The 22,582-nt window shown below is 51.7% G+C and overlaps 1 protein-coding gene across 3 annotated transcripts; it reads left to right on the top strand.

Moving 5' to 3' along the window:
* Nucleotides 1-97: 97 nt before the first annotated feature.
* wdr62 (WD repeat domain 62) lies at nt 98-22,285 on the top strand. 3 transcript variants are annotated; one of them, XM_030380987.1, is made up of 32 exons: nt 98-741; nt 910-1,001; nt 1,651-1,713; nt 2,388-2,445; nt 2,531-2,701; nt 2,884-3,021; nt 3,134-3,316; nt 3,597-3,748; nt 6,145-6,337; nt 6,722-6,880; nt 8,505-8,650; nt 10,121-10,212; nt 10,731-10,856; nt 11,805-11,890; nt 12,223-12,344; nt 12,608-12,683; nt 13,412-13,523; nt 13,678-13,741; nt 13,827-13,952; nt 14,045-14,154; nt 14,231-14,283; nt 14,961-15,161; nt 15,519-15,610; nt 16,231-16,346; nt 16,446-16,562; nt 18,596-18,704; nt 18,799-18,853; nt 18,931-18,985; nt 20,308-20,475; nt 20,806-21,141; nt 21,271-21,503; nt 21,602-22,285. In XM_030380987.1, exons 1-32 carry the CDS (start codon nt 613-615, stop codon nt 21,863-21,865), a joined length of 4,197 nt encoding a protein of 1,398 aa, XP_030236847.1. In that variant the 5' UTR covers nt 98-612; the 3' UTR covers nt 21,866-22,285. The 3 variants fall into 3 exon arrangements, with proteins under 3 accessions (XP_030236847.1, XP_030236846.1, XP_030236848.1); XM_030380986.1 differs by having other exon boundaries at nt 10,716-10,856; XM_030380988.1 differs by lacking the exon at nt 20,308-20,475 and having other exon boundaries at nt 10,716-10,856.
* Nucleotides 22,286-22,582: the final 297 nt, after the last annotated feature.

Here is a 22,582-nt window from a genome sequence, read left to right as displayed (position 1 = left end):
CGGCGGGAGGTGCTCTGATGCCCCGTGCGGCGGATGAGGGAAATACACGCACACACCATAACAATACTGACTGATTATTTAATTAAAGATATGGGTCAGAATGTCGCGACCAGTCAAAGACATGCATAGAGCTAGATATTTGTAAAAGATAAATGAACAATAATAATCTACAATGATTCATGAAAATATGTTAAATGTATTTCTAATTTTGCGTTAGTGCAATGGGAATGTATACATAACTGATACACCCACTGAAAAAAATAAAAAAAATGAAAGAAAATTGTACAAATTATCCAGATTCCGAAATCCTCCGCCCCTTATCGTTAAGGAAGGCTCTGATTGGTCGTGAGTGGAGAGCTCCAGCTGGGATTGGTCGCTATTGTATAGTTTAAATTAAGGCCCGCCTCCCCAGTCGAGTGTCAGATTTCACTGTTTTCTCCGCAGCTGAACTTCATCACAAAGTCCTCCATTATCATTATCATTATCAACAGCACTGTGTTCGACTGTGTTTGCTTTATTCTATCGGCTTTTTAAAATAGTTTATCTGGAGGTTGAAAAACACTTCATAAGTGTTGTTTTAATAAAAGTATTACAGACTACTACCGGTGCGCCATGGCAGACCAAGCCGAGCACGGAGCGCCTCCCCCGGCCGCCGCCCGGCCCAGGAGACCCGCTCACAACACCAACCCCAACCTACGACGGAGAAGTCGACAAAGTCAACCGAAACGGGCGTCTAATCGGGTACAGTTGTAGCTGTCGTGCTGATACAACACGGCGTCATTACTTCCACTGTTGATTGTGTTTGTGTTCATAGGCCTCTAAAGAGACCCACCCATCAAATTAAACCCACATCCGACGCATGAACCAGCCAGCCATATAATAACATGGTGTGTGTGTGTGTGTGTGTAGGTGCTCTTAGAGAAGGTGTTGGGCATCACCTTGGCCAATGGCAGCAGTCTGGCGTGTGACCCCTCCTCCGGTCTGGTGGCCTACCCTGCTGGGTGAGTTATGTTCCTCCACCCTGGGGTCCTCCACCACCTTAAGCCCTCCATCCTGGGGTCGCAGGAGTTCTACACCCTCCTCAATCTAGGGTCCTGCAGCCTAGGTTCTAATCTGCAGGGTAAGTTATAGGTCATGCAGCCTAGGTTCTACTCTGCAGGGTGAGTTATAGGTCATGCAGCCTAGGTTCTACTCTGCAGGGTGAGTTATAGGTCATGCAGCCTAGGTTCTACTCTGCAGGGTGAGTTATAGGTCATTCAGCCTAGGTTCTACTCTGCAGGGTGAGTTATAGGTTCTGCAGCCTAGGTTCTACTCTGCAGGGTGAGTTATAGGTTCTGCAGCCTAGGTTCTACTCTGCAGGGTGAGTTATAGGTTCTGCAGCCTAGGTTCTACTCTGCAGGGTGAGTTATAGGTTCTGCAGCCTAGGTTCTACTCTGCAGGGTGAGTTATAGGTCCTTCACCCTAGGGTTCAACCTAGAGCAAACGATGAGAATGTAACAATGGAGGGGTTGCACTGTGTTTGTTTGTTTATAAATATATGGCCTTTGGGGCCCCCAACATGTGATCATTAGTCGTGTTTCTATTGCATGGCTGATGGCAGCGGGGCCAGTAATGGGTCTCTCTGTCTCTGGGGGGGCTCTCTGTGTTCAGATGCGTCATCGTGCTCCTTCATCCTGCGAAGAACAAACAGAGTCACATCATCAACTCATGCAGGTCAGTGTGTCTCCTCCCTATACTCCTTATCCTTATCTAATACACTGTCATCCTTTAGAGGAGGCTCCAATACCTCACCATCGAATGCACTATTCTCCTTTAGATGAAGCTTCAATACCTCACTATCTAATACACTGTCCTCCTTTAGAAAGGGCTTCAATACCTCCCTATCTAATGCACTTTCCTCCTTTAAGAGAGGGTTCAATACCTAACTGTCTAATACACTGTCCTACTTTAAGAAAGGCTTCTCACCAAGGGTTTTAGAAGCTGTCTCTAGATGAACCGGTAGGTCTTCAGATGGAGGTTATTGTTGGCTCAATTGGGGATTGTGTGTGTAGATGGATAGAAAAATACTTTATTGATCCCCAGGGGGAAATTCTTATTCACAGTTGCTTGAACACGCATACTAAATAAACAAGATGATAAAATAAAATATCCACATGGCTGATATGGACGATAAAGTGTATGAAATATGAAAGATATGCTTTGGAGAATGTGTGACAAGATAGTAGTGCAAACAAGTATGAAAATGATTAAAATGTAAAGCAGTGGATAAAGTTGAAGGTGTGTGTGTGTGTGTGTGTGTGTGTGTGTGTGTGTGTGTGTGTGTGTGTGTGTGTGTGTGTGTGTGTGTGTGTGTGTGTGTGTGTGTGTGTGTGTGTGTGTGTGTGTAGGAAGACGGTGTCATCGTTGGCCTTCTCTCCGGATGGGAAGTACCTGGTGTCCGGTGAGGTAAGAAACCCTACCCTCTCATTGGCTGGTTTTGGTCACCTGGTCAGCAGCAGCATCAGGACCTCCTCTGTGTGTGTGTGTGCAGAGTGGCCACATGCCGTGTGTGCGCGTGTGGGACGTGTGTGAGCGCTCCCAGCTGGCGGAGGTCCAGAGCCACAAGTATGGCGTGGCCTGCGTGGCCTTCTCCCCAAGCTCAGCCTACATCGTCTCCGTCGGTTACCAGCACGACATGACCGTCAGCGTGTGGGAGTGGAAGGTACGCACACAATAAACAAAGTGCACGTTGTAAAGTGCACCTAGGCTCATTGCATCATGATAAGAGACATGATGGAAAGATCTAGACGTCGTGTGTGTGTGTGTGTGTGTGTGTGTGTGTGTGTGTGTGTGTGTGTGTGTGTGTGTGTGTGTGTGTGTGTGTGTGTGTGTGTGTGTGTGTAGAAGGGCACGGTGATAGCCTCTAACAAGGTGTCCAGTGGTGTGGCGGCCGTTTCCTTCTCTGAGGACAGCAGCTCCTTCGTCACCGCGGGGAAACGACACGTCAAGTTCTGGAACCTGGACGCCTCCAGAGAACGCAGGGTGAGACGGACGGACGCTAACGCACACACACCCCCCCCCCCCAATCGCGCCCCCAGCAGTGGGGCTCCGATCATCAACCGTCTGACCTGTGATTGGCTCATCCCCTGTGCAGGTGAACAGCACGGTGCCCCTGATTGGGCGGTCCGGGCTCCTGGGGGACTTCAAGGGCAGCGTGTTCTGCGGCGTGGCGTGCGGGCGGGGCGCGGCGGCGGACAACACGTACGCCGTCACCAGCGGGGGGCTGCTCTGTCTGTTCAACAAGAGCCGTGACCTGGAGGCATGGGTGCACCTCAAGGTAGGGGTGTGTGTGTGTGTGTGTGTGTGTGTGTGTGTGTGTGTGTGTGTGTGTGTGTGTGTGTGTGTGTGTGTGTGTGTGTGTGTGTGTGTGTGTGTGTGTGTGTGTGTGTGTGTGTGTGTGTGTGTGTATATTAGCTCTTTATGTTCAGTCCTGTAACGGTGCTCCTCTGTCCTCCGCTGGTCTCCCCGGTCTCCCCCCTGGTCCCCCCCCGTCCCCCCTGGTCTCCCCCCTGGTCTCCCCCCTGGCCCACCCCCCTGTCCCCCCCTCTGGTCCCCAGACGGCGTCGGCGCGCTGCCTGGCGGTCTCTGAGTCCTTCGTGTTCTGCGGCTGCTCTGACGGGACGGTGCGCGTCTTCAGCCCCCTCAACCTGCAGTTCATCTCCAGCCTGCCCCGCCCCCACCGGCTGGGGGTCCAGCTCCAGTACCAGGGGTTAGTACCTACAGCACTAACCCCTGGTACTAGTACCTACAGTACTAGTACCAGGGGTTAGTACCTACAGTACTAGTACCACCAGGGGTTAGTACCTACAGGGGTTAGTAACTACAGTACTAGTACCTACAGTACTAGTACTGTAGGTACTAGTACCAGGGGTTAGTACCTACAGTACTAGTACCAGGGGTTAGTACCTACAGTACTAGTACCTACAGCACTAGTACCAGGGGTTAGTACCTACAGTACTAGTACCACCAGGGGTTAGTACCTACAGGGGTTAGTAACTACAGTACTAGTACCTACAGTACTAGTACTGTAGGTACTAGTACCAGGGGTTAGTACCTACAGTACTAGTACCAGGGGTTAGTACCTACAGTACTAGTACCTACAGCACTAGTACCAGGGGTTAGTACCTACAGTACTAGTACCTACAGCACTAGTACCAGGGGTTAGTACTAGGGCTGTCAACGAATATTCGAAGTTCGAATATTCATTCGAAATGTATCCAAAAACGCGAATTCGAACGTGAAAATTAATATTCGAATGTGAAAAAACACTCCCGCGGTACAAGCGCCTCTATCTGCTTTGTGAATGAGCCTCTGTCTGTTCGCGATGTCCCTCATAATATTCGAATGTGAAAAAACACTCCCGCGGTACAAGTGTAACAGACTAGTATTGTGAAGAGCGAATGTATTTTATCCCCTCAGGGTTTCCGTACTTGGATATAGGTATTCCAGCTCGGCTATGCCATTCAATAAGCATCCGAAGTAGAGCTCAGGGAGCTAGTAGTCTGGCTGGTGAAAGCTGCTATAACGCAATGTTCTCGGCAAAGTCCGAGACAGCTTTTTTTTCATGAATCCGAACGGTGCGTAGTGCGAAGTGCCCTTTCGCTGGCATGGTGGAAGACGTAGGCGACATGCATATCTTTCTTTATCGATTTTAATAGGCCTTCTCGATAAATGGTAACTTGGTAAGCAAAGCAAGGAACGTTACCACTAGCATACTTTGTAACATTCAGAAGCGGGCGTCTTCTTCAGATTACTATAGTTTGCGCGCTTGCAGGTGTGGTGGTGAAATGCAAGCGATACAAAGTTGTGGCTTTTCATGATTAGGCCTCCACGTTACTGGGCTGTTTATAGGATATATATATCCCGCTAATTTGAACCATGGTTTTGTCGCATTATTGACATATTGACGGCAACTGCGTAAAATAGGCAACCAGATATTCGAATAGTTCGAATTCGTGATTTTTTTCCAAACGAACATTCGAATGTCATTTTTGAGCAATTTTGACAGCCCTAGTTAGTACCTACAGTACTAGTACCTACAGCACTAGTACCAGGGGTTAGTACCTACAGTACTAGTACCTACAGCACTAGTACCTACAGCACTAGTACCAGGGGTTAGTACCTACAGGGGTTAGTACCTACAGTACTAGTACTGTAGGTACTAGTACCAGGGGTTAGTACCTACAGTACTAGTACCTACAGCACTAGTACCAGGGGTTAGTACCTACAGTACTAGTACCTACAGCACTAGTACCAGGGGTTAGTACCTACTAGTGATGCGCGAGAGGGCGTTTTTTTAACACCCGCCCCAACCCGACCCAAGACATTTTCCAAACCGCCCCGCCCGACCCGTGGGGAATTCTGAAGCGGCCCGCCCGACCCTCCCAATTTGACCCGCAAAAAAAAAAAAAAATAATGACAACAAATAAAATAAAAAGCCTGGGGCTGAGGCTTATGCCTAATTTAACACGTAACTAAATGAGAAGGATTTGCGCTAAATTCGCATTATTGTGAAACTTCAACGGCAGGTCTGCATCAAACAACAACAACAACGACAGCTTTACGCAATTATTTATTGAACTGTTAACAAATGCGTGGAAGACATAGCCTATGTCTATCTATGATGTTCCCACAAACAGACACATAGCGCAGGCAATGCACACGCAGTGCCTAACTCAGACGACTAGCAGGAGTGGGAGCTTTGAGTGCAATAACTTTGTGACAGTGGGATGTATGCAAATGATAAGTTCTGCAGGCTAACGCAAAATTGCGATTGCACCTATGTATTCCAAAAGTTCCGGGTTGCGGGTTTTGACTTTTTTGACCCGCCCCACCCGAACCCGCGATACTTAGAGAAAACTGCTACCCAACCCACCCGGCCCGCGGGTGCCCGCGGGTAATTGGGTAACCCGCGCATCACTAGTACCTACAGTACTAGTACCTACAGCACTAGTACCACCAGGGGTTAGTACCTACAGTACTAGTACCAGGGGTTAGTACCTACAGCACTAGTACCACCAGGGTTAGTACCCTACAGGACTAGTTGTACCAGGGATTAGTACCCTACACCCTATTTTAAGGTTCTTCTGCTTGGGTTCACTACAGGACGGAGTCCCCTGATTGGCCCAGCCAGCCGGTGTACCCGGACACCGCGGGGCTGACCTTTGACCCCCGGGCGGGTCAGCTGACCTGTGTGTATAACGACCACAGTGTGTACGTGTGGGACGTGCAGAACATCCTCAACCCTACCAAGATGTACTCGGCGCTGTACCACAGCGGCTGTGTCTGGAGCGCAGAGGTACTGCAGTGGTGTTGTAGTACTACAGTAGTATTATACTAGTACTATACTCTGGTCGATATACTCTACTGTACGCTGGAGCACAGAGGTACTGCAGTAGTGGTATATGAGTACTATACTCTGGTAGATATACTCTGGTAGATATAACTCTACTACTACAGTACTTGTATAATTACTGTTATACAAGTACTGTAGTAGTAGTGTTACTTGAGTACTGTAGTAGTAGTGTGACTTGAGTACTATAATAAGCGAGTCTAGTAGATACGCTCTGTACTGTGGAGTGCTCAGGTATTTCTTCTGTTAAGCGAAATTATAAAACTCGTATGAGTACTTGAATGGTACTGCTCTAGGGGATGTAAGCTTTCTGATTGGCCGGTTCTCCAGGTGTATCCTGAGGTAGAGGGAGGCCTGCTTCCCGCCTCGTCCTTCCTCACCTGTTCCTCCGACAACACCATCAGGGTGTGGCTCCCGGACGGGCCCCCAGGGCCGGCCCCCGACCCTCGAACTGGGGGGGCCCCGGGCCCCGCAAACCGCTACAGCAAGGTAACCTCCTGTCCTTACAACCAGCACTACCAACCTGTACTACACCATGTACCGTACTAGTACTGTTTACACCATGTACCGTACTAGTACTGTTTACACCACGTACTGTACTAGTACTGTTTACACCACGTAACGGACTAGTACTGTTTACACCATCCACCAGACTAGTACTGTTTACACCATCCACCAGACTAGTACTGTTTACACCATGTACCGTACTAGTACTGTTTACACCACGTACCGGACTAGTACTGTTTACACCACGTACCGGACTAGTACTGTTTACACCATCCACCAGACTAGTACTGTTTACACCATGTACCGTACTAGTACTGTTTACACCACGTACCGGACTAGTACTGTTTACACCATGTACCGTACTAGTACTGTTTACACCACGTACCGGACTAGTACTGTTTACACCACGTACCGGACTAGTACTGTTTACAACATCCACCAGACTAGTACTGTTTACACCATCCACCGGACTAGTACTGTTTACGCCACGTACCGTACTACTACTGTTTACACCACGTACCGTACTAGTACTGTTTACACCACGTACCGGACTAGTACTGTTTACACCACGTACTGTACTGTTTACACCACGTACTGTACTGTTTACGCCACGTACCGGACTAGTACTGTTTACACCACGTACCGTACTAGTACTGTTTACACCATGTACCGGACTAGTACTGTTTACACCACGTACCGTACTAGTACTGTTTACACCACGTACCGTACTAGTACTGTTTACACCATGTACCGGACTAGTACTGTTTACACCACGTACCGGACTAGTACTGTTTACACCACGTACCGGACTAGTACTGTTTACACCACGTACCGGACTAGTACTGTTTACACGAGTGGTTCCCAAACTGGGGGGAACCACTATGGGTTAGGCTGGTGTAGTAACACTAAGGTGAGGGTGGTGTAGTAACACTAAGGTCAGGGTGGTGTAGCAGCACTAAGGCGAGGGTGGTGTAGCAGCACTAAGGCGAGGGTGGTGTAGCAGCACTAAGGCGAGGGTGGTGTAGCAGCACTAAGGCGAGGGTGGTGTAGCAGCACTAAGGCGAGGGTGGTGTAGCAGCACTAAGGCGAGGGTGGTGTAGCAGCACTAAGGCGAGGGTGGTGTAGCAGCACTAAGGCGAGGGTGGTGTAGCAGCACTAAGGCGAGGGTGGTGTAGCAGCACTAAGGCGAGGGCGGTGTAGCAGCACTAAGGCGAGGGTGGTGTAGCAGCACTAAGGCGAGGGTGGTGTAGCAGCACTAAGACGAGAGTGGTGTAGCAGCACTAAGACGAGGGTGGTGTAACAGCACTAAGGCGAGGGTGGTGTAGCAGCACTAAGGGGAGGGTGGTGTAGCAGCACCAAGGCGAGGGTGGTGTAGCAGCACTAAGGCGAGGGTGGTGTAGCAGCACTAAGGCGAGGGTGGTGTAGCAGCACTAAGGCGAGGGTGGTGTAGCAGCACTAAGGTGAGGGTGGTGTGTTTCAGGACTTGGTGCGGGTGGTGTAGCAGCACTAAGGCGAGGGTGGTGTAGCAGCACTAAGGCGAGGGTGGTGTAGCAGCACTAAGGCGAGGGTGGTGTAGCAGCACTAAGGTGAGGGTGGTGTGTTTCAGGACTTGGTGCGGGTGGTGTATGTGGGAGACGACACTCAGCACCTGCAGGACGCCGCCGGGGCTGATGGGAAATCAGGCGTCCGGGTCCTCGGAGTCAGCCCTGATGGACGCCACATCGCCGCCGGCGACCGCAACGGAAACCTGCGGTGTGTGTGTGTGTGTAACATATACTGCGTGTGTGTCTGTGTGTGTAACGTATACTGTGTGTGTTTGTGTGACGTATAGTGTGTGTGTGTGTGTGTGTTGTTGTGTGTGATTTTCAATTTGCTCAGTGAGTCACTCTGGGAACAAGCAATATACTTGTGTATATTCTGGGCCTCCCCTGGCCCAGAACATTAATCAATCACATCGATGTACCAATATAGGCGGGCCAAAAGCGTTGCTGTTTTACCGACCGGATACGGCAAAAGTCTTGTCTATTGGTTAGCTCCACTGGTCTGGATACGTCACCCCTTCTGATATTTTCCAATGCATGCTTGGTGCCGCTGTCACACTAAATTTGTACCGGCTGCCAAATTTGTACCGGGCGCGTCATCAATACGTAATCCATTCCAAACCTGCCCGGCAACAGATGATCGCGTCGTCCGTTGCCTGGCAACGGACAATCGCGTCGAATGACGTGAAAGGTTCACGAACATTCGCAAACCTTCTATCTAGCGATTCGTTATCTGTATTGTGCTATTTCGTCCTTGACCTGCTTTAAACACTCAGTTTACTTGCTAAATTTGATTAAACAATGAAAAACAATACAAATATATAAAGTAAAAACAAGTGTTATCTAGCGATCCGTTTTCTGTATTATGTTATTTCGTCTTTGGCAACATGAGCGCGAATGTTTTTTGAAACCCGCTTTAAACACTCAGTTTACTAGCTAAATTTGATTAAAAAATGAAATACAATACAAATATAAAGTAAAAACAAGTGTTATCTAGAGATCCGTTAACTGTACTATGTTATTTCGTCTTTGGCAACATGAGCGCAAATGTTTTTTGAAACCTGCCCGGCAACGGACGACGCGATCATCTGTTGCAGGCAGGTTTGGAATGGATTACGTATGGATGACGCGCCCGGTACAAATTTGGCAGCCGGTACAAATTTAGTGTGACACCGCCCCTCGAGTTGGGCCATTTTCCTTACTCGTTGCCAGACCCTACAGCTTTCTAGATGTGGTTCTGGATTTCCAGGCTAAGCCCCCCTCAATTTACATCATAAAAATGACACAATGATAACAAATGTTACAATGTCATAATTAAAAAAGATGAAAATTTACTGAGCCTTCTGTAAATCATGAAAGAAAAAAAGAAAACGGCCGATGCCGGAAAAAAATCGGGCGATTCTGATGCACGTAAAAACCGCAAATATCGGCCGATTATATCAGCCGGGCGATATATCGGTCGATCGCTAGTATACTGTGTGTGTGTGTGTGTGTGTGTGTGTGTGTGTGTGTGTGTGTTACGTACTGTATACTGTGTGTGTGTGTGTGTGTGTGTGTGTAAAGTATACTGTGTGTGTGTGTGTTATGTATACTTTGTGTGTGTGTGTGTGTGTGTGTGTGTGTGTAACGTTTACTGTGTGTGTGTGTGTATATATAACGTGTACTGTGTGTTTGTTTGCAGTGTGTTTGGTGGGCGGACCCTGGAGGAGCTGGTGCAGATCGAGGCTCACGACTCGGAGGTGTTGTGTTTGGAGTTCTCACCTGCTGATACAGGTGAGCTTCCTGCCTAGGCTCCTCCCCCTCTCTCTCACCTGCTGATACAGGTGAGCTTCCTGCCTAGGCTCCTCCCCCTCTCTCTCACCTGCTGATACAGGTGAGCTTCCTGCCTAGGCTCCTCCCCCTCTCTCTCCCTCGCTGATACAGGTGAGCTTCCGGCCTAGGCTCCTCCCCCTCTCTCTCACCCGCTGATACAGGTGAGCTTCCTGCCTAGGCTCCTCCCCCTCTCTCTCACCCGCTGATACAGGTGAGCTTCCTTCCTAGGCTCCTCCCCCTCTCTCACCTGCTGATACAGGTGAGCTTCCTGCCTAGGCTCCTCCCCCTCTCTCACCCGCTGATACAAGTGAGCTTCCTGCCTAGGCTCCTCCCCCTCTCTCACCCGCTGATACAGGGGAGCTTCCTGCCTAGATGATGGTGTGGTGATGAAGATGGTGTGGTGGTGATGATGAAGACCGTATGATGATGAAGACCGTATGATGGTGAGGGTAATGATGATGAAGACTTGGTGTCTCCAGGTGTGAAGCTTCTGGCCTCGGCCAGCAGAGACCGTCTGATCCACATCTTCAACCTGGAGAACAACTTTAGCCTGCAGCAAAGCCTCTACGACCACTCGGGTTCCATCACCGCCATCAAGTTCACTGGTAATACCGCCACACAATAGATACTGTATAGTATACTAGATATACTGTATACTAGATACTACTGCACCATCACGCCATCAAGTTCACTGGTAATACTACCACACAATAGATACTGTATAGTATACCAGATATACTGTATACTAGATACTACTGCGCCATCAAGTTCACTGGTAATACTACCACACAATAGATACTGTATAGTATACCAGATATACTGCATACTAGATACTACTGCACCATCACACCATCAAGTTCACTGGTAATACTACCACACAATAGATACTGTATAGTATTAGATATACTGTATACTAGATACTACTGCACCATCACGCCATCAAGTTCACTGGTAATACTACCACACAGTAGATACTGTATAGTATACCAGATATACTGTATACTAGATACTACTGCACCATCACGCCATCAAGTTCACTGGTAATACTACCACACAATAGATACTGTTTACTATATACTGGATACTAGATACTACTGCGCCTCTACCACCACTCACCTACATCAACGCCATCAGGTTCACTGGTACTGCTACTACTACTTTATTACTATATACTAGCCATACTTCCTGTGTTGTAGGTCCTACTTCCTGGGTTGTAGTAGCTGTTTCCTGTGTTGTAGATTCTTCTTCCTGGATTGTAGTCGCTGTTTCCTGTGTTGTAGATTCTTCTTCCTGTGTTGTAGTAGCTCTTTCCTGTGTTGTAGGTCCTACTTCCTGGATTGTAGTAGCTGTTTCCTGTGTTGTAGTAGCTGTTTCCTGTTTTGTAGATTATTTTCCCTGTGTTGTAGTAGCTGTTTCCTGTGTTGTAGGTCCTACTTCCTGCCTTGTAGGTCCTACTTCCTGTGTTAGTAGGTCCTACTTCCTGGATCTAGTAGCTGTTTCCTGTGTTGTAGGTCCTACTTCCTGTGTTGTAGATTCTTCTTCCTGTGTTCTAGGTCCTACTTCCTGCGCTCCCAGTGCAGCGGTCAGCCTGGTGAGCTGTGGAGCCGATAAGAGCATCTACTTCCGCCGGGCGCAGCAGGTGGGTCAACTTCCTCTGGGGTTAGTACCTGTGGGTCTACTTCCTCTGGGGTTAGTACCTGTGGGTCTACTTCCTCTGGGGTTAGTACCTGTGGGTCTACTTCCTCTGGGGTTAGTACCTGTGGGTCTACTTCCTCTGGGGTTAGTACCTGTGGGTCTACTTCCTCTGGGGTTAGTACCTGTGGGTCTACTTCCTCTGGGGTTAGTACCTGTGGGTCTACTTCCTCTGTACCTGTGGGTCTACTTCCTCTGGGGTGAGTACCTGTGGGGTGAGGGTGAGGAGAGGGTGTCTCCCCCCCCCCCTGGACCTGATGGTCTCCCCCCCCCCTGCAGACGGCGGAGGGCGTGGTGTTCTCCAGGAGCCACCACGTGGTGGAGAAGACCACGCTGTACGACATGGACCTGGACCCGTCCCGGCGCCACGCCGCCGTCGCCTGCCAGGACCGCAACATCCGGTGGGGCTGCTGCACGCGCCGGGTTCTAGGGGAGAGTCCTGGTTCTGATGCTGCGTTCTGTGTGGTTCTACTGGTTCTGTGTGGTTATAGTGGAGTGTGTTGGTGGTTCTAGTGGAGTGTGTTGTTGGTTCTGTGTGGTTGGAGTGGAGTGTGTTGGCGGTTCTAGTGGAGTGTGTTGGCGGTTCTAGTGGTTCTGTGTGCTTCTAATGTACTGTGTTCGAGGTTCTCGCTTTGGTTCTGAAGGAGCTGGTCGTTCTCCTCAGGGTCTACGAGGTGGAGACGGGGAAGCTCCAGAGGTGTCTGAAGGGGTTCTCGAGTGACGATGGAGCCGTTCTGAAGGTAGGGAGCAGACTGACTCCTAGCTCTGGATGAGAACATTCTCCGCTGAGGAGGTAGGGAGCAGACTGACTCCTAGCTCTGGATGAGAACGTTCTCCGGTGAGGAGATAGGAAGCAGACTGACTCCTAGCTCTGGATGAGAACGTTCTCCGGTGAGGAGGTAGGAAGCAGACTGACTCCTGGCTCTGGATGAGAACGTTCTCCGGTGAGGAGGTAGGAAGCAGACTGAGTCCTGGCTCTGGATGAGAACGTTCTCCGGTGAGGAGGTAGGGAGCAGACTGACTCCTAGCTCTGGATGAGAACGTTCTCCGGTGAGGAGGTAGGAAGCAGACTGACTCCTGGCTCTGGATGAGAACGTTCTCCGGTGAGGAGGTAGGAAGCAGACTGAGTCCTGGCTCTGGATGAGAACGTTCTCCGGTGAGGAGGTAGGGAGCAGACTGACTCCTAGCTCTGGATGAGAACGTTCTCCGGTGAGGAGGTAGGAAGCAGACTGACTCCTAGCTCTGGATGAGAACGTTCTCCGGTGAGGAGGTAGGAAGCAGACTGAGTCCTGGCTCTGGATGAGAACGTTCTCCGGTGAGGAGGTAGGAAGCAGACTGACTCCTAGCTCTGGATGAGAACGTTCTCCGGTGAGGAGGTAGGAAGCAGACTGAGTCCTGGCTCTGGAGGAGAACGTTCTCCGGTGGAGCGCTGGTGAGGTCAGCGCCTGTAAGCAGATGTTCTGTTCAGGTGCAGGTGGATCCGTCCGGCTGCTACCTGGCCACCAGCGGCTCTGACCGCAGCATCTCCATCCTGGACTACGAGACCGGGGAGACGGTGGTGACACTGTTCGGACACTCGGGTAAACCACTGGCCTCTGATCTGATCTGGATTATGGGGAAAGAAATTATAATCACGATTATTTTGCTCAAAATTCTATTAATCGCCCAGCCCCAACTCCCAGTAGGACCAGGCCGGCCCAGTCTCCTGCTGATGTCCTGTCTTGGTTTCCACAGAGATCGTCACCAGTATGAAGTTCACCCTGGACTGCCGGTACCTGGTCACCGTGTCTGGGGACAGGTGAGCTGCCCTCTGTGCCCTATGTGCACCCCAGCTGTGGGCGTCCTCCGGCTCTGTGTGTTCCTCACGCTGGGTGTTCTTCCAGCTGTGTGTTCCTGTGGCGCCTGGACTCCCAGATGACCACCACCATGAAGAAGACACTGGCCCGGCGGAGGCTGGAGGCGGGGCTTATCGTCGACAACAGACCAACCAGCAAGCAGCTCTCCATCAGGTCGGCCCCCCCGACCGAACGCTCCTAGTACCTGTGTGAAGAGCATGAGCTGTTGAAGACGTCCGTACTAAAGTAGCTCTGGTCTGTTCCAGGAGGGAGACCTTCGTCGCTCTACCTGCAGGCAAGCTTCCTCTTCCTCCCACCCTGGAGGAGGACCCAGAGGCTCCTCCTGAGACCCCCGCCCGCCTGCTGCCCCCAGAGGGTGAGGGACGCCCCTCCACCCGTCAGTGTGTGTTGCTGAGGGTGTAGCCGTGTGCTGACGGTGTTTCTGTCCACAGAGTCGCTGCTCCTTGAGACCAACGGCAAGCTGCCCATGTGGTTCCGCAAGCTGGTGAGTCAGACGCTAGTGCTAGGCTAAAAGCCCCATTCTAGGCTAATGCCAGGCTAAAGAGCTCCATGCTAGACTGAAGAGCACCATGCTATGCTAATGCCAGGCTAAAGAGCACAATGCTATGCTAAAGAGCACCATGCTATGCTAATGCCAGGCTAAAGAACACCATGCTACGCTAAAGATCAACATGCTAGGCTAAAGAGCACCATGCTAGGCTAATGCTAGGCTAAAGAGCACCATGCTAGGCTAAAGAGCATCATGCTAGGCTAAAGAGCACCATGCTAGGCCAATGCCAGGCTAAAGATCAACATGCTAGGCTAAAGAGCACCATGCTAGGCTAATGCTAGGCTAAAGAGCACCATGCTAGGCTAAAGAGCACCATGCTAGGCTAAAGAGCCCCATGCTAGGCCAATGCCAGGCTAAAGAGCACCATGCTAGGCTAAAGAGCACCATGCTAGGCTAAAGAGCACCATGCTAGCTTGAAGAGCACCATGCTAGGCCAATGCCAGGCTAAAGAGCTTTCCATGCCAGGCTAAAGAGCACCATGCTAGGCTGAAGAGCACCATGCTAGGCTAAAGAGTAGTGTAAACGCCGCGGTCCATGGTGATATGACGGAGCGGTGTTGATAGAAAGACCAGATGGAAAAGACGTGCTGAAAATAAATTGTGTGCGTGCAGGAGGGCGGGACGGGCCTCCAGGTACCTGTGGTCCCACGCGGTCGCTGGGCTCAGCAGGCCTGCCCCCTCACTATCTACAGCCCCCCCGCCGCAAGCCACGCCTCCCCTGACCTGGGGGAGGAGCCGGGGGAGGAGCAGGACGAGGAGGGCCTCTTCCACCCCCAGAGTTTGGACAGCCTGCTGGGCGGCTTGGAGGAGGAGGTGGGCTGACCCCCCCCCCACACATTCACATCAGGAGAGCCGAGAGCCAGCTGTAGCCAGCTCTGTTGTGATTGGTCAGGCTATAGCCAGCTCTGTTGTGATTGGTCAGGCTGTAGCCAGCTCTGTTGTGATTGGTCAGCCTGTAGCTAGCTATGTTGTGATTGGTCAGACTGAAGACAACTCTGTTGTGATTGGTCAGGCTGTAGCCAGCTCTGTTGTGATTGGTCAGGCTGTAGCCAGCTCTGTTGTGATTGGTCAGGCTGTAGCCAGCTCTGTTGTGATTGGTCAGCCTGTAGCTAGCTATGTTGTGATTGGTCAGACTGAAGACAACTCTGTTGTGATTGGTCTGTCCTCTAGGCTGCTGAGGAGCCCTCTGAGCCGATTGGCTGTGCAGGCACTGACATCATGAACCAAACCTTTGTTTCAACTTCAACCTTTACGGCAGAAGGGTGAGTAACATGGAGCTTGTGAGATACTGCAGCAATACCAGTGAGATACTGCAGCAATACCAGTGAGATACTGCAGCAATACCAGTGAGATACTGCAGCAATACCAGTGAGATACTGCAGCAATACCAGTGAGATACTGCAGCAATACCAGTGAGATACTGCAGCAATACCAGTGAGATCCCGCAGCAATACCAGTGAGATCCCGCAGCAATACCAGTGAGATCCCGCAGCAATACCAGTGAGATCCCGCAGCAATACCAGTGAGATCCCGCAGCAATACCAGTGAGATCCCGCAGCAATACCAGTGAGATCCCGCAGCAATACCAGTGAGATCCCGCAGCAATACCAGTGAGATCCCGCAGCAATACCAGTGAGATCCCGCAGCAATACCAGTGAGATCCCGCAGCAATACCAGTGAGATCCCGCAGCAATACCAGTGAGATACTGCAGGAACACCAGTGAGATCCCGCAGGAATACCAGTTAAAGTGTGTGTGTGTGTGTGTGTGTGTGTGTGTGTGTGTGTGTGTGTGTGTGTGTGTGTGTGTGTGTGTGTGTGTGTGTGTGTGTGTGTGTGTGTGTGTGTGTGTGTGTGTGTGTGTGTGTGTGTGTGTACGTACAGGGACTTCGAGGTGCAGGCGGCAGAGCAGCGTGGGGTTCGTCAGGGGGCGGAGCCAGGGGCAGAGCTGAGCCAGGACTCCGCCTACTGCGACGGATCAGCCGGATACCAGCAGGACGGTGTGTGTGTGTGTGTGGACAGGAAGTGATGTGTGTGTGTGTGGACAGTAAGTGATGTGTGTGTGGACAGGAAGTGATGTAAAGCGGTCCCTCCCCCAGACACAGACTCCCTGAGCCAGGCCAGCTCCCTGGGGAGCTCAGGGGTGGAGGAGGAGGAGGTGGAGGAGAACCCCGGCCTGATGAAGACCCACTTTGACACGCTGGCCACGCCCACAGGTCTCACTCACTCACTCACTCACTCACTCACTCACTCACTCACTCACTCACTCACTCACTCACTCACTCACTCACTCACTCACTCACTCACTCACTCACTCACTCAACACCATTACTCACTCACTCACTCAGGCCACGTTTATACGTAGCAGGGTATTTATAGAAACAAATATTTCCCCCCCCTCCGTTTTCAAAAATAACATTGTGCACACAGCATCGTTTTCAAAAAAGTTGTCGTTTACATCAAAACGCATAAATACGCCGTCGAGCGCCATTATAACTATGCCAAACCTATGGGCGGCAGTGTAGTAGAGCTTAGATCGGGCCCATAAAATCAAGCCCCACCCAGCTCGAGCCCGTGCACGTTCTGTCCGAGCCCGGCCCGACCCGACACATTAACCGTAATTATGAGCCCGAGCCCGATTTCAACCCGACTTTTTTTTTAATACATATGTAACTTTGTACACATTTGTTACTAGGCCTACTCTGCTAAATATATATGTAAGGGATAATGTATAGAACGCCGGTCACTATCGAGAAAATAAGCCCCGACAGGGCGAACAGTACACCGTCCGACGCGCAGCGAAGACGTCGCTTAGCAACGGAAGACGCTGGGCTTGACAAGTCACCGGACTACTACCCATGCAAGTGAACGGAGCGTTCCACGGCATTGAGAAGAACCGTGTAAAAAAGGCCCATAATATTTCTGTTTATGGCATAGATTTCTCCTCAGATTAGGCCAATGATAAAAAAAAAAAGAAATCGTTGATCAAAGGCCCGGCCCGAGGATAGTGGTGGGAAATATTGGCCGGGTCGGCTCGGGCTCGGGCAGAGAATCTCAACTATAGTAGGGAGAAGGATAAAGCCATGCAAGCCAATCAGAATCCTCAGAATCAAAAACAACGAATAACGCGAGCGTCTTCCTGTAACAAACAAACTGTAAACATAGGGCGCTCATATGACGTTAAGTATTTCCTGGCGCATAATGTGACGCTTCAGAACCTAAAACCCCGTTTCTCCACGTTGACACGACAACACATAACTGGCGTTTTCAGAAATCTCCACTTTGGACGGAGTTTTTAGAAATGATCGTTTTCTGATACAAAAACAGCGTTTTCGTGTAAATGAGAGGCCAAACCGCGTGGAAATATCTGCGTTTTCCCTTCGTGTAAACGGGGCCTCACTCAACACCATTACCCACCCACCCACTCACTCACTCTCTCACTCAACACCATTACCCACCCACCCACTCACTCACTCTCTCACTCAACACCATTACCCACCCACCCACTCACTCACTCTCTCACTCAACACCATTACCCACCCACCCACTCACTCACTCTCTCACTCAACACCATTACCCACCCACCCACTCACTCACTCTCTCACTCAACACCATTACCCACCCACTCACTCACTCACTCTCTCACTCAACACCATTACTCACTCACTCACTCACTCACTCTCTCACTCAACACCATTACCCACCCACTCACTCACTCTCTCACTCAGCACCATTACCCACCCACTCACTCACTCACTCTCTCACTCAACACCATTACCCACCCACTCACTCACTCACTCTCTCACTCAACACCATTACCCACCCACTCACTCACTCACTCTCTCACTCAACACCATTACCCACCCACCCACTCACTCACTCTCTCACTCAACACCATTACCCACCCACTCACTCACTCACTCTCTCACTCCACACCATTACTCACTCACTCATTAGACCGGTGGTTCTCAGCCTTCTAAAGGCTGTGATCCTAACTCCTAACATCGTGGTCCCTAAGCCCAGGTACCTTTTTTGAACCTGACCTTTGACCTCTATAGCGCGTTTATACCTGACCTTTGACCTCCGCAGAGCGTGTTGAACCTGACCTTTGACCTCCGCAGAGCGTGTTGAACCTGACCTTTGACCTCCGCAGAGCGTGTTGAACCTGACCTTTGACCTCCGCAGAGCGTGTTGAACCTGACCTTTGACCTCCGCAGAGCGTGTTGAACCTGACCTTTGACCTCCGCAGAGCGTTTCGACACTGACCTGCGGGCGCTGCAGGTGCAGGAGCGGCCGTTCCTCAACCCCCGCCTCAGCATCTCCACGCGCTTCCTGTCGCGCTTCCAGGACCGCCTCCGGTAAGTACCGCCCCCTGGGCCCCGTCCCCTGACCCCTTGGCCCCGCCCCCTGACCCCCTTAGATGTTGTGTTGATTCTTGTGTTGTGCTTTCAGACTCGGCCCCCCGCACTCCCTCCCTCCCCCCATCTCTGAGGAGCCCTGTCGAAAGGTAGGTCACATGACCTCCTCCTGTCACATGACCAGCCGGTGTCTGTCCCGTGGGTCTGACCGGTGTTCCCTCGTCAGGTGACCCGGCCCCTGAGCTCTGCCGAGGAGACCCCGTCGAACCCCCGGAGAGGAGGTGAGCTTCAGAGAGGAGGACTGGGGTACTTTAGAGAGTAGTACTGGGGTACTTTAGAGAGTAGTACTGGGGTACTTTAGAGAGTAGGACTGGGGTACTTTAGAGAGTAGTACTGGGGTACTTTAGAGAGTAGTACTGGGGTACTTTAGAGAGGAGGACTGGGGTACTTTAGAGAGGAGGACTGGGGTACTTTAGAGAGGAGGACTGGGGTACTTTAGAGAGTAGTACTGGGGTACTTTAGAGAGGAGGACTGGGGTACTTTAGAGAGGAGGACTGGGGTACTTTAGAGAGGAGGACTGGGGTACTTTAGAGAGGAGGACTGGGGTACTTTAGAGAGGAGGACTGGGGTACTTTAGAGAGGAGGACTGGGGTACTTCAGAGTAGTACTGGGGTACTTTAGAGAGGAGGACTGGGATACTTTAGAGAGGAGGACTGGGGTACTTTAGAGAGGAGGACTGGGGTACTTTAGAGGAGGACTGGGGTACTTTAGAGAGGAGGACTGGGGTACTTTAGAGAGGAGGACTGGGGTACTTTAGAGAGGAGTACTGTGGTACCAGGTCTACTGTAGTACTTTAGAGATTTAGCCTGGACGTCTCAGGTCCGGCCAATCACATCGTGGATAGTCGGTGGGCGGGTTTACCATAAGGACGACTGAGTTACCACGGCCCCTTGTGAAGGCTGTGCTGTGCCTGCTACATGATTGATTGTAGCGCTGTCCTGTTGCGCGCCGAGGGACTTTGAAAGACGACCGCTTATCCAACCCCTTGGATAAGCGATTGAGAGTAGTACTCCCAGTACTTTAGAGAGTTTTACCAGGTCTACAGTAGTACTTCAGAGGGTAGAACTGTAGCACTGTACTGTAATCGTACTGGCACTACTCTTAGTTTAGTATGTAATGCGGCCCCATTGTTTTTAATCCGTACTTCCACCTCTCCTGTTTAGCAGCCGAGACAAACGCTTACTTTACAAAGCGTTGGGCCAAAGCCTCTTGTACGAGAGGTACTACATCCTGTTGAGCGGGTCACATCCTGTCTCGTGTCCCGCCCCTTGCTACCCCTACCTTTGGTAACGCGTAGTGTTTACTCTGAAAGGGCATTTAACTCGGTTCTACCATGACAGTCCAGCTTCATTCGCACCGGTCACTGTCCGCAACAATAGCTTTGTTTTGAGGGGGGGAGGGGGAGGGGGGGGGGGGTGGGGGATCATTACATCATCGTCCGATTTGGAGAACTCCGATCCCGGGCCAATGACGTCATGGGTCGACTTCCACGTGTGGGCGGGGACTACGACCACACCCCCTAATCTGGCGCTCACTCAAGCAGCTCTGGGATTGGCCCGACAGCCTGTCACTCTAGTGAGGGTGTTGAGGGCCCTCCCGGACTTCAGGCGAAGACGGACCGGCCTGCTGCCCCATCAGCCCCTGCTCCCCAACCGGTCGCTACAGCGACGCAAAACCCTGGCGGTCATCTACTGCCGAGGAGGGCTGGGAGGTGTGTGGTCGACCGCACCCCAGGGGCGGGCCTAGAGGGCACAGGGGGTGTGGCTAGAGGGCACTGGGGGTGTGGCTAGTGGACCCAAAGGGGGGCGTGGCTAGCGGCCACAGGCCGGTACCTGGTGGTGCGATGTCTGAAGGTGGTGCGATGTCTGAAGGTGGTGTCTGAAGGTGGTTCAGCGGTGACTAGAGCGCAGCGTGTCGGTGTCTGACCACGGGGTTGGTTCGAGGTCCGCTGGGGGCTGGTCTGGGGTTGGATGACCCCCCCTGTGAGCCTGGTGGTTGGTGTCAGAGTGTAACGTGCTCCTCATGTCTTGGTTCCCAACAGAGCTCCCAGACAGGACCCTGTCCACCAGTCTGCCCAGCGAGGGCGCCCCCCCCGCCCTCCCCCCTGCCCCCTCCTCCCCCTTGGAGGAGGAGCTGCAGACTCCCCTCCCCTCCTCTGTACGCGACCCCCCCGCTCCCGGCCCCTCCCCCCAGAGGACCCCGTGTCTTGTAGCCGCGGCGTTGCCGCGCCAACGGGCTGTCCTGATCGACAGCGAGGCTCAGAGCAGCGTCTCAGGAGGTCAGGGGGCGGCGGCATCAGCTGACCCCTCCCCGGCCCAGTCCTCCTCCCCCAGGGGGGGTGCCAGCCTACAGGAGGTCCTCTGCGCTCCAGCTGAAGGTATGACTCCTCCTCCTCCTCCTCCTCCTCCTCCTCCTCCTCCTCCTCCTCCTCCTCCTCCTCCTCTAGAGGCTGGGGTGCCTGATGCTCCTGGCTGCTGCGTTGTGAGAATTGTCCTCCTCTCTGCAGGCCTGGAGCCCTTCAGCCCGGAGCCCCTCAGCCTGGAGCCTCCCCCCAGCCTGGAAACTCCCCCCAGCCTGGAGCCCATCAGCCTGGAGCCTCCCCCCAGCCTGGAACCTCTCAGCCTGGAGCCTCCCAGCCTGGAGCCCCCGACCCTTGAGCCCCCCAGCCTGGAGCTCTGTCAGCAGGCTGCTCAGGAGTTGCGGCAGGCGGTGCAGCGGGCGCTGAACCTGCAGCGGCAGGTCGGTACGGGTTCAGGGGGCGGGGCCACAGTGTGGGGGCGGGGCCACAGGGCGGGGGCGGGGCCAGGTGTGTGACGTCATGTCCTCTCTCTCTGCAGGTGGCCGGCGTGTGTGCGTCCGAGCGGCGTGTCGCCATGGCGACTGTCCTCGAGGATGCGCTGGTCTCCGCCCACAACGACCTCGGCGCCGTCTGCTTGTCTGACAGGAAGTGCAGCCCTGACTCCGCCCCTCCGCGACCGGAGGCTGACGATAGGACGATGGAGCTGCTGGAGAGATACTCTGACCTTCTGCTGAACATGACCCTTGGCAAAGTGGAGCAGCAAAGCATCATGGGAGTCGTGGACAACCCTGGGTCGCATTAGCAGCAAAGCATCATGGGAGATGTTGACTCCCCTTGCTCGCAGCAAAGCATCATGGGAGATGTTGACTCCCCTTGCTCGCAGCAAAGCATCATGGGATATGTTGACTTCCCTTGCTCGCAGCAAAGCATCATGGGAGATGTCAACGTTCCTCGTCTTCATGTAAATGTTTTGTATAAAGGTTTTATATTTAAGTATTTAATTAGAGTTTTGTGCAAATATCTGAATTTTCCAATGTTATGGATCATTTTTATACTTTTGGGAGAAATGGAAAACAGGTTTTCAGTTGTCCCCATAGCAACACGTCCTATTATGGGATGTGCTGTGCGGTCAGCTCTGGACACGCCTCGAAAGTCAGTCAATATTAAAGTTTAAAAGTTTCAGCTTTGCTCTGAGTCGTGAATAAAAGCAGCGTTCGAATGACTTGGTCTCCTGTCCTCATTGGCTAACAGGGTTATGATGTCACCAATCTCATTTCCTCACCATTAATGAAAGGATTTGATTTGTAGAAGGACTAGTTAACTACTTTAATCTCTTTTGATTTAAAGTAAGACTTGTTAATTACTTTAAACTAGTTGTACTGCAGTAGGACTTGTTAACTAGTTTAAACTAGTTGTACTACAGTAGGACTAGTTTAAAAGAGGTCTAACAGTTGAAGAAATTGTGTTGATCATTTTGAGGGTGCAGTACCACCACACACAACAGACGCACTCCCACCAC

The sequence above is a fragment of the Gadus morhua genome, chromosome 16 (assembly GCF_902167405.1).
Source record: "Gadus morhua chromosome 16, gadMor3.0, whole genome shotgun sequence".
Lineage (NCBI taxonomy): Eukaryota > Metazoa > Chordata > Actinopteri > Gadiformes > Gadidae > Gadus > Gadus morhua.
The sequence above is the reverse complement of the archived record's forward strand: the minus strand, read 5'-3'. Positions and strand labels throughout refer to the sequence as shown.

Excerpts from the sequence above, each read along its gene's own strand:
- wdr62 (XM_030380986.1), top strand. The coding sequence starts at position 613 with ATGGCAGACCAAGCCGAGCACGGAGCGCCTCCCCCGGCCGCCGCCCGG. Across the intron at positions 3,022-3,133 it reads ACGCCTCCAGAGAACGCAGG|GTGAACAGCACGGTGCCCCT; the intron begins GTGAGACGGACG and ends TCCCCTGTGCAG. Across the intron at positions 16,347-16,445 it reads AGCCGGATACCAGCAGGACG|ACACAGACTCCCTGAGCCAG; the intron begins GTGTGTGTGTGT and ends TCCCTCCCCCAG.